General features: G+C 41.3%; 1 protein-coding gene across 1 annotated transcript in view; it reads right to left on the reverse strand.

The window, feature by feature from the left end:
• The window catches only part of LOC311226229 (gamma-aminobutyric acid receptor subunit rho-1-like), a gene marked incomplete at both ends in the record, with an annotated part of 121,598 nt that overhangs the window by 1,484 nt on the left and 107,784 nt on the right, over positions 1-12,330 (reverse strand). The window contains one exon of the mRNA XM_084311621.1: positions 4,609-4,805. Coding sequence (XP_084167747.1) covers positions 4,609-4,805 — 197 coding nt within the window. The remainder of the gene's footprint in view (positions 1-4,608; positions 4,806-12,330) is intronic.

Here is a 12,330-nt window from a genome sequence, read left to right on the forward strand (position 1 = left end):
CAATTTCAGAAAACTTGTAATACAAAAAAGTCTTGTCTTAATATAAGTAATCAACTGGGGAAGTTTCATTGTGATATCTATTAGTTAATTTTTTTACCCTATTCACCTGCAGTGTCTCCCCTTAATGCAAGAACAGAAATAAAATTATTAGTACAGATTAAACTATCAATTGGTGGCTGCCAATTTTTGGCCAACATTTTAGATTTCAGTAATTACTACAGTAATCGATAATACTCAAATAAATAAGATGTTTTTTTTTTATCTGTCGTTCTGGTAAGGGGCAGGAGCTAAAACAACGACATCCAATCAAACGAACTATCAAGTCAAATGATTGGAAAGAGTGAGCCGTCTATCAAAACCTGTAGTGACATGTGCACAAACTGTACACAAACTGTCATACTGTACACAAAGGCCTACCGCTAACACATCTGCCTGCTAGCTACTTTCCATTCTGATCGGGAAGGGTGTTGTCGAATTCAGTTTTAGGATTTTAAAATATTTCTAAGTAAGTTGTAGAGGCAGAAACCGACTTGGTGGATTTATATATTATTATTATATATTAGAACCATGCACTGTTTAGACTGTCTTAACCTTTAGACTGTCTTATTTATGTTTGGACACTAGAGGGCTCACTACCCATTACAGCCCACTCCTATAAATAGCCAAGGTGATCACTGGAATCTTGTGCACCTGCCGAGGTTTTACCTTCCAACGCTACTGTTTCACTGTTGGAACTGACCACACGGAGCAATTGACGACTGTTCTGTTTAACCCTTAATTCACTATCATTTACCCTTGGACAACAATAAATCCTGTAAACCGAACCGGCGGCAACTTTGGACATTCAATTCATTCAACATCACAACTTTGGTACAGCGTGAAAAGGCACAATAGCAGGTGCATCGTGGACGACTGTCAGCACACTACATAAGTTCTGCCCAAAGTCAACAGCCGCCTATTGCTCCTTTAATGCGAGAACAGAAATACAATTATTAGTACACATTAATATGTCCTCTTCAACTCCAGTTATTTGTTGTTTTGTCATTACGCTCTGGTTGGCATGCCATGAACAATTTAGAAAAGCTGTGCTGGAAATGTTCCTGGGGATATAATTATGGCACCATATGGCACAACATTTGGCAGATTAAGAAATGAGGTATGATAGCAATTTAGTAATGTGAGATGCTAAAAATAATCTATCATAGCCCCGGAGCAGCTGAAAATGAGAGAAAAACATGTATCTGTAAAATATGTAGCTGTTTACAGGAATGCACATGAATAATATCACTAATAACGATAACAAGTCATTGTTTTTTACCGGTTGTTGGAAGAAATTAACATTCATATACAGAGAATTCAATCTTTTGAAAAGACCATTATTGTCCACACTGGGAAATTTAGTTATATATATCACAGAAATATAGAAAAAGGTAAATAAGAACAGATAATGTTTATTTTTTAAATTAAATAAATGAGAAGAAAAGCACAAAGGAATGTATAGGCCATAAAAATACACAATTATGTAATTATCATATTGCACTTTTGATCATGCTACACAATGTGAAAGGTTGATGTAGGGCCTATGTAAAGTACTGTATATACTACAAAAGGAAAATCATTCAACTGGTTCAAAACTCATTTCTAGATAGTAAAATAGGATCCACATTGGCGAACTGTCCCTTTGTGAGGTCTACAGCGGCTGTGGCCCAGGCTAAGCAGGGACAGTGGATGAGAAGAGGAAGATTAGCTGGAAGGACCTGTGGAGTATGGAGGAAAATCTTGTAAAATTCCTAATAGGAGCTACAGTAGAATAGAATGATGCCATCACCACAGAACATAAAACAGTTGGTAAATGAGCACCTGTCATGTCCACTGTGTTCAGAGACGACAACTTTGAGGCATATTATGTCAGGCAGTAAGACTAGTCTTTCTCAAGGCCGGTATACATGGCGACATAACCAGGTTTTGAAAGTAGAAGAGTACATGTGAATTCAGGATGTAATCGGATGGAGGGTGCAGCCATTAAATCTGTCCGTGAGGGAGAGAATGTAGAGGAGGTAGGTTTTTAGGCAGGCATGAGTCAAGCCACCTAAATGGAGCTACTGATTGGGAGATGCAGGTAAATTTGGGACAAAGATTTGTTGTTCCACAAGAGATAGTTAGCACTAACTTGAGGCTTGACCTAGTATTATGGTCTCGTAGTCAGTTGTTTATTTTATATAATTGACTGCCTTGGGAAGATTCCGTGGAGGAGGCTTATGAAAGGAAAAAGTGCATGCAGACTTGGCAGCAGAAACTGAACAGCGAGGATGGAAAGCTAGGGTTTTTCCGGTAGAAGTACGATGCAGAGGATTTATAGCATGATCGACTTCATCATTATTGGGAGAGTTGGGGATTCGTGGGCGGAGTTTGTGAAAAGCGGTAATTTAGGGTGACCATATTTTGATTTCCAAAAAAGAGGACATGCTGGCCCCAGCCTCGAGATACTTAATGATACTTTGCACAATCGAAGCGGGCATGGCCACCTTCATTTCACTATGTCTTGTGTATGTATGTGATGAATAAACCTCTTGAATCTTGAATCTCTACTCAAAGTTTACTAAAAGATGCCTTATTGTTTTAACCTCTTAACATGCACTCAGAAAAGCGGCTATTTCTTTTACTTGAACTTGAGGACTGCATACTTTTTTTGCAAAGCTTATCTTTATACGTTATGCTTATAGCACATGCATAAGCCTGATATCTTTTGAAAGATAACATTCTGAAGTTACTAATGCAAAAAAGGAAAATCACTTTTAGTGCTAATGAAATAGAGTAGCATATATGTCTGAACTTGAGTTGAACTTGTGTACTCAAATCTTTCTGTAGTGGTTGCAATATCCCAAATTTAACCACATAACATGCGCCCAGAAAAGTGGCAATTTTTTACTTGAACTTGAGGACTGCATACTTTTTTTGCAAAGCTTATCTTTATACTTTATGCTTATAGCACATGCTTTCATCTCTTTTGAAAGATAACATTCTGAAGCTTCTTACACAATAAAGAAAAATCACTTTTAGTGCTAATGAGTATAGGGCTGAACTTGAGTTGAACTTGAACTTGTGTACTCACGTTTTTGTGTAGTAGTTGCAATATTCCAAAATAATATATATATATTTTTTGTATAAGCTGGAAAACACAGCAAATCCATAGCCTGAAGTCTTATTTGATTAGATTTTTTATTAGATCTTTATTTTTTTTGTAGTACAGGTCAAAATTTTATAAAAATCCATTCAGAAATTAGTCTTATAGAGACATCCGGGTAAACCGTGTGCCAAGAAAAAAGCTCTCCATCTCTCCATTTCCTCATCCAAGTAAATTAATTCGGAATTTGTATCACTTGATCCCGTCTTCGCTTGTCAATTTTCACCTAGATCCCTGATTCGCACACCCCCATGTGTGAAATCACTGGAAAGCTACACTCATTGTTGGCTACAAGTTACAACGCTGACCAATCATTTTCGCAATCGGCGGATTATTGACTTCTGGAGCCTCGGGAGTCCGGGGTGATAATCTGACGCATGCGCGTAAAAAAGTTGCACGCCTGACATATCGGCATGTAACTCGAGAACCGAGACAAGGATTTTGTCAATTCAGATGGCATTTAAACGGCAACAAATAGTGGTTTACTTCGGTAATTTATATGTTCAGCGAAAAATGCAGTCCCGAGCCTTCAGACGCTCGCAAAGTGCCCTGAAACTGAAAAACAATGAAACCCGGACATTTTCATGAATTTATAACCCCCCCCCCATGTCCGAGCAAAAGAGGACGTTTGGTCACACGTAAATGATGTGTCAGAAGAAACATTGAAAGGCCAGTGGATTTGGTTGAGGAGAAATAATGTCAGCTGGGGGCCAAAGCAAACAAAGGGTAAGAGTATTCCTTTTCTTCTCTGTTGTTGCCGTTTCATGTGTGATATTGGTATCAGGAATTGTATTTTTGACATAGGATAACATAGGGAGGTTCGGCGTGTGGATATCATGGAAAAGGTGGGAGCTAGCATGGAGGTTGTTGGTTCTGGGAAACTGGAACTAACTGTTAAGCCTTCCCGAGGTGTCGTGGGCCTAACTTGATGAAACTCCAATGAAGGGAGTTGCCCACTTGATAACCCTGGTGATATGCTGGCTCTCGCTGCCTATCTATCTACACGTTGGGTTGTGGTGGCCATTGGGGGCCATGCCCATGTGGTAGGCTATAGCATCTATCTATCTACACGTTGGGTTGTGGTGGCCATTGGGGGCCATGTGGTATAGCATCCATCTATCTACACGTTGGGTTGTGGTGGCCATTGGGGGCCATGTGGTAGGCTATGTAGCATTGTCATTGTCAATAACTGGAGCTCACATTCTAAACATTTCCTCCTGCACCCACACCCCTTACCCTAAACCGGGTTTATATCCGACTCCCTACACCCCTAACCCTAAACCTGGTTTGTATCCTGGTAAGGGGGTTGGGTTTCTTCATTGAGCGCTTATCCTTATCATTAGGGCACAAGTATCTTGTGTTTTATATTATAAAAAAATAAGTAACGTACATATAGAGAGAAACCATATTAAAATAACACTTACTCTCTCCCTCAATTTCCTTTCTTTCCTCTCCTGGACGGTGGAGAGGTAGTTGACCGCCGCATACTCTATTACCGACAGGAAGACGAAGACAAAACTGACCCACAGGTAGATGTCCACGGCCTTGATGTAGGAGACTCGGGGCATGGAGGCGTTGACTCCAGTGATGATGGTAGACATGGTCAGCACTGTGGTGATGCCTGGAGAGCAGAGCGTAAACTGTTTAGTGACGGCGTGAGATAACCTGTTGTGCTACACAACTTTTTAAAATATGCAGGCTCACTAAACGGGTTCCCTCACGTTAAGCCTGTTACATCTTTGACCTACCAGAGTCACTACATGTCTCACATTCATGTCTCCTTGTGGTGGCGCTGATCAAATCAGCCTCTTAGCTGCTCTCACATTTGTTGAGCGTATAGGTGTGTCAAGCGATTTCGCAGCTCAGCATTGGGACTCATTTGAACTTTGACCTTAGTGGTCCGCACACGGCGAGCGACCGACGTCGCCTGGCGATGCGATTGTCTGTTGCTCAGCGACAATCGCCTGGCCCCCCACACCAGAGGCGACCGTTCACAGGTATAATAATGTGTCGCTCTGTCTAGCTGGGGGGCGTGTAGCTTTATGCCAAGCAAGCAGTGCAAAAATTTACCGTAGTGGCATGCAGTAATGCGCCTTTCATTTTCGCGGAAATAGGCTGTCTATTGCCATTCTCTTTGACAAACTCTAACCTTAACCAGCTCCTTAACAACGCCTAAACTTAACCGTTCTAACCTTAACCAACTCCGAAACAATGCCTAACCTTAACCTTAACCTTAACCATGCCTAACCTTAACCATAGAAATTATATTGCCATTCTCTTTGACAAACTCTAACCTTAACCAGCTCCTTAACAGCGCCTAAACTTAACCGTTCTAACCTTAACCAACTCCGAAACAATGCCTAACCTTAATCGGCGAAAGAATACACGTTAAAAAAAAATCACGTTAAAAAATATTTTCGATGGGATTCGAACTCGCCAGCAAACAAGCCATAGGATCCACAGCCATGTGTCCTTGCCGATTGAGCTATTTGTTGGATACTGAATAAGGGGCGGTGACTTATATATATTGAGCTCCGCTCGTGTCGCATGCGCGGGCACCTCGCGCGAGCACGCCGGCGCACGCACGCACCTGAGCGAGCACGCCGCCGCCGGTGCACGCACGGTAGCATTTGTCTGAAAAGAAGGGCGCTTTACCGCACTAGCGTGCGGTGACGAATGCGGAAGCATTTTTGCACTGCTTGCTTGGCATTAACGTACAGGCAGCTGGGGGTGTGGTTACTTGTTTCCCCCCGGAGGGAGATATCAGAGGACGGACCGGATGTTAGGTTGTTGTGAAGCGAGCATATTAGCAGGTAGCTGTGTTGTGCTTTACGAGGGAAGTATTAACCTGTAAAACCCATATTGAGCTGGAATTAAACCACCATATATACGAATACAACCTCTCCTCATTCTTCCTGACATTACTGCATGACTGATCGCTACAATACGTTCACTACCACCGATTGGACAAGTATTATGCACCTGCTGAGAGAGAATGTTTTTTCACTGAAGACGCAAACTGTTCTCAACCATCATTTTCTGAGGACAATAAACCGTATAAACTACATCAGCTGCAGCCTGGACATTAAACTCTGCCAACACCCACAACTTCTTTTGTTACCCGAGTATAAAAACACTAGTAGGTGCATCGTGGCGCATTGTTCATTTATTAGTTAATGACAAGCGGCCACTATAGCTTCTCCAACTAACGTTATTTATTTAAATTGTTCCTGTTAATAATAATGAACATAAGTAGCATGGTAATAATATGTAGGTTATTGATCAATGAATGTATCGATAAATTAATGGTGTACAAATGATACACCAGTAGAAGTCATGTTATTTCCTCATTGTCCTTGCTGCCATCGCCAAAATAGGATCGAGGCGATTTTTTGCCAGGCGACAGAAATTGCTGCGCGACCGTCGCTTCAAAATCTCCTGCCGTGTGGGTTCTCTTATTCATAACAATTAGGGATGTCCCGATCCGATCACGTGATCGGGATCGGCGTCGATCACGTGCTTTTCAGAGGATCGGGGATCGGGAAAAAATAATAATAAAAATCGGCAGTCAAAAAAAGATAAATTTTATTCAACAAACATGACCATGTCCACGTCTTAAACTCATACGGAGGCCTTAGTTTTGGTTTTAAATTACATATAATATATCATCATTAATGTATTTATTGTCACACAGAGCAGAATAATTGTCCACAACAAACACATTCCCCTTTAATTTACACCGTTGCAACAAACGCATTCCCTTTTAATTTAGACCGGCTACACGCTACACGCTCCACATCACAACAACAGTACAACACGTCGCTCCCGAAACACGGTTAATATCCACTGACTTGAGCAGCTAGACTTAATGTCAGAGGTTTGGAACTAAGCATTTTAAAATAGAAAGTCAAGCCAGTTGCAATGTTTGCAAGGAGGACAGGCTGGAGGCGAAGTTTTCAGACTAACTTTTCACCTGGAGGATAACGTGACTGAGGATTATCGTCTGCGTTTCAGACCAGAATGGACCATTACGTAAGTCGAACACTGAATGTATACTAATGTGCAAACATATATTGAAACTTTTAATATTTCTCATATGAAGCAGAAGCACATTTCTCAGGGTGAATGTAATAACAAAAGCCTCCGCGCTCGCGCCCCGGACTATAGGCAACAGATGGGCTTGTCTCGCTCTGCCAGTTTCTGACAAAAATGCGTCAAAATTGATTACTAATGTGAAAGATCGGATCGGAAACTATCGGATCGATAGATATTTAAAATCACATGATCGGGATCGGATCTGGAGCAAAAAAAGGCGATCGGGACATCCCTAATAACAATGGAGGCGATAGAATTCTGTCGGTCGCCTCACAAAAATCGCCCGCCGTGTGTGGACCACAACAGTCGAGGCAGCATTTCTTTGCAAAGGAAGGCTAACGGAGCGCCATCATTTTGTGTAGTTTTGAATGGTGGTGAATGAGAGGCGAAAAAACAGTTGCTCAAATGTGACCACACCATAAGAATCGCAGACAGCAGGGGAAAGCAAATCATCACCTCAGTTGTAAAATTCTGTGAAAATGCAGGGAATAAATATTGTGTATTATTTCATTTTCTTTGTCTTTTTTGGGGTATTATTTCTTCTTCAGTTACAGAGATATCATGATGTATCGCAGATGATTCCCAACCCAAGACAACAAGATTAACAGCTAAATGAAACTGTCAATAACAGCATTTATTAAAACTTGTGTCTTATGATTATTTTATTGATCTGGTTGTTGTTTTTTTAAGAACTTTTAAAAAACAGAATCTGCACTGGGTTTCCCCCCACCCTCATCTTGGTGCAGCTTCTTTTGAGAAGCCCCGCCCTGAAAGTTAGGGGTGTGTTTAAAAGATAATCCTGGTTATTTTCAACACAGACCCCGTTTCATCACCAGGAAATCTCATCAAATTGACTTGTCTGCAACTCTGCTGTCTCTCTTGCTGTGTCTCTCTCTCTCAGCCCTCCTATCGAAAATACTTAAAGGTGCATAACATTCAGCCACTAGATAGCACAATAGCACCAGCATGTGATTTATCCAATCAGGTGCATTCCACGTGGGCAAATGGAAAGTAGGGAGGGGATACATGCCTGCAACATGTAAACAACAACATTAATTTTGCCAAAATTATAAATTCATTAATCAGTAATCATTTTAGGGGAGAAAGTAATACTTTTATTCCACACCTTTCTAAAAGCTCTATGGATGTATTAGAATACTTTTTATTTTATTTTATTATTATTATTATTACTCTACCTACAAATGTTATCTACAGCACCAATCAGCGCCAGACCGGACATATTTCGGGTTAACTCGCCATCGCTTGATCGCCAAACCCGAGAAAAGTCGGGTTTTAATCGTTATTTCTTTTATTCGCTATATCCATTTATAATTCATCCTTACAGCCTGATGTTATCATTGGGAATGGCTCTGAGATTGCAAACGGCCAATACCGCCACCTAACACCTTGCGGCCGGTATTGCACATCATTGGAAAGCCTCTGGCTTGGGCTGTGCATCGATCTAAGAAGTCCGGTCCAGGTTTTCCTTCTCGGGCATTGTTACGGACCCTGTCCTTATGTATGTATATAGAGGGAGTAATGTATAGTATCTGTTGTATATATAGGCATTTTTGTTTGTTGTTGTCTTGTCTCCCTCTTGTGTCTACATATCCCCATTCTCAGGTGTCTCAGTTCCAGCAGCAGCTGGTCAATCACCATCTCACTCCAGCAACAGAAGCAGCAGCTGAGGCTCGTCAGCAATCAAGCTCCACACCCCTTCATATATCCCATTGTGTGCAGTGTTAGTTAGCTCTCTGGTTCATGGTTGTGGTAACTATTCTCTGTGTCTTTGTGGGAGAGCTCTTTGTTGGCAATAGAGCTGTGGCTCTTTAGGGTGCTTTTTGTACCAGAGCTGGTTAAAGCTCTGTTTGAGTTCTTGGGTATCTTTTTGGTACCAGAGCTGGTGAAAGCTCTGGTTCATTATTGTTAGCATAGGAAATATTGTTAGTGTTGTGTGTATTTGGTGTAGAGCTGGTACCTGAAGCTCTGGTTCATTGTATTGTGTTTAGGTCATTATAGTTTGTTGCACATTTCTGTTCTAACCCTAACCTAGGGCTGGGCGATATGGCCAAAAATGATATCGCGATAACGATATCGATAACAATATCATATCACTTGATATTGGATATTATCGATATTGTTATAAAAAGCGAAAGTAAATAGGCTTCTCTGCTGGCTGTGGCTCCAGGGGAGTTGAACAATTCTGGCTCTACTAGTTTTCCTTTTCTTTTCTATCTTTTGGCGCTTTTTTGGTGGACAAACCACCGCACCGTGACTGGCTTCATAAGAGGCTGCTTGATCACGGATAATATAAGACGGTTATTACATGTGCTAGATGCCCACCTATAGCGATGCTGTCCCTGGATGCGATGAAAGCCTTTGATAGGTTGGAATGGTCTTATTTATGGGCAGTACTAGAAAGGATGGGGTTAGGAAAAGGATTCATTGATATGATTAAAGTATTATACAAAGACCCATCGACCATGATTACAACAGGTATAATCACCTCCAAAATCTTTCCGGTATCGCGCTCTTCCAGACAGGGTTGCCCTCTTAGTCCCGGACTATTCGCTTTATCATTAGAGCCTTTAGCACAATATATAAAACAATCCCAATCCATAGAACCAATCGCAATTAAGGGCACACAACATTAGTTTATTGACTTAATCGACGTAATATCGACGTAATATTGTTCATGCAAAACCCTAACACCTCAATGCCTCATCTTCTCAAGTTGATTGATGACTTTGGCAATCTATCGGGATTTAGGATAAATTGGCCAAAGTCGGCCTTCCTTCCACTTAATGCCCCTGCAAAGAATATACTCCTTCCAGAAAAAATACCAATGGTTAAACACTTCAGATGTTTAGGAATTGAGGTATTCCCTACTATAAGCCAAACGGTGAAGTACAATTACACAAAATTCCAAGATAAGATCAAATATGACTTTGACAGGTGGTCCAAACTTAAAAACTCAGTACAGGCACGAGTATCAATAGTTAAGATGGATGTTTTACCTAGAATCAACTTCATTAGCTCAATGTTACCGTTACCCCCTCCTGATGGTTACTGGAAAAAATTACACTCCACCGCATATACATTTATTTGGAATAACAAACCTCCATGAATAAAAAGATCCACCGCACAGAGAAACAAAGCCGACGGAGGTTTGGCATTTCCAGACTTTTACCACTATTTTAAAGCGTACTCTTTAAGACCACTGACAACCTGGTTTGACTCCCAAGCATCTGTATCCTGGAGAAACTTAGAAGAAAATATAGTAGCACCACATAGACTGCAGGACATAGTATACACCATATTATCAATTAAGCAATGCGAATTGAAATTTGGCCCCCTTATTACACATGTGATCCGGATATGGCGTGAAACACAAAAAAAATATTCTAACCTACATAAATGGCATAGCCATACTCCCCTATTCAATAACAATGCACTCCTTATTGTAAAACGACCTATAAGATACCCCTAATGGGAAAAGCAGGGCATACACACATTGGGAGATGTTTTCAACAAACAGGGTTTTTGTAGCTATCAAGATACATAAAAAATGTAACCTCACCAGTTCCACATATTCTTTTTACGCACAGTTATTGGATTGTTTGAAGGCTCATGGAGTCCCATTAAGGATACCAATTGAGCACCACAGATATCACAAATTCTTCTATGAAAGAGAGACATCGAGAGGCTTCGTATCTGATTTTTATCATCACTTACTAACGTCTTCGTATGGAATCCTCCCCCTAGACTCAGTCTGGAGGAGGGATATACCAGACTTGGAAATAGATTTTGATTGGCAAGAAGTCTGGGCAAACGTTCGAATTGCGTCACGTAACCCGGACCATCAACAAATTAATCTTAATTATATTCAAGTTCAAGTTTCTTTAATAGTTGTCATACAGAAGTACAGAATACTTTTATACAAAATGCTTCTTACTGTTGCGCTCCAGAGACTGTGCAAGACAAGATAAGTATGAAATAAAATAACATAGTAAAATTAGAAGTAAAAAAATGAGGTCACAGTGTTCAGTTTAGACATATGTACAATGTTCGATGCAGAATAGACGTAGTTACCATACAATATACAATACTGTGCAGTGTACTAATATACAATACTATATAGTGCAAGGCAGAAATGGAGAAATGGGACGAGGTGCAATTTAGGTACAATTCACAGTAGGTGTATGAGTTGTAGTGCAAATCCTTTATCAATAAATATAAAGTGTAAGTGTGTTTGTGTGATCTAAAGTGTGGAGGGTGGGTGCTGCAGTGTGTTGTTTGTTTGAGTGAGTGTGTGCGTGTGGGTGTGTGTGCTGTGTGCATTTGATGGTTGTTGCATAGTGATTATTGTTCGTTTAGCGATTATTGTTCGTTTAGCAGCCTGATGGCCTGGGGATAGAAGCTTCTTCTGAGTCTTTCTGTGCTCGCCTTAAGACTCCGGTATCGCTTGCCTGACCGCAGCAGTTCAAAGAGGCAGTTGTTCGGGTGGCTCGAGTCCTTAATAATTCTCTTAGCCTTCCCCTTGCACCGCTTGTTGTAAATGTTCTGGAGGGTGGGAAGCCCACCTCCAATTGTGCGTTCGGCTGAACGTGTCACTCTTTGTAGTCTGCTACGGTCTTGTGCAGTGCTATTCCCAAACCAGGAGGTGATGTTGCCGGTCAGGATGCTCTCTATTGTACATGAGTAGAAGTTCCTAAGGATCTTCTGACTGACTTGGAACTTCCTTAGGCGCCTGAGGAAGTAGAGGCGTTGTCGTGCCTTCTTCACAACACTGTCAATGTGTGTGGTCCATGTCAAGTCCTCGGATATGTGGGCTCCGAGGTACTTGAAACTGTTCACTCTCTCAACCGGTGCCCCGTCGATGCTGAGGGGGCTGTAGTCCTTAACCCCAGACCTCCTGAAGTCCACAATCATCTCTTTTGTTTTGCTGACGTTCAGGGAGAGGCAGTTCTCCTGACACCACTGTGACAGGTTCTCTACCTCTTCCAGGTAGGCCCTTTCGTCGTTGGCAGAGATCAGGCCCACCACTACTG

Source organism: Notolepis coatsorum (genome assembly GCF_963971535.1).
Source record: "Notolepis coatsorum genome assembly, chromosome: 3".
Lineage (NCBI taxonomy): Eukaryota > Metazoa > Chordata > Actinopteri > Aulopiformes > Paralepididae > Notolepis > Notolepis coatsorum.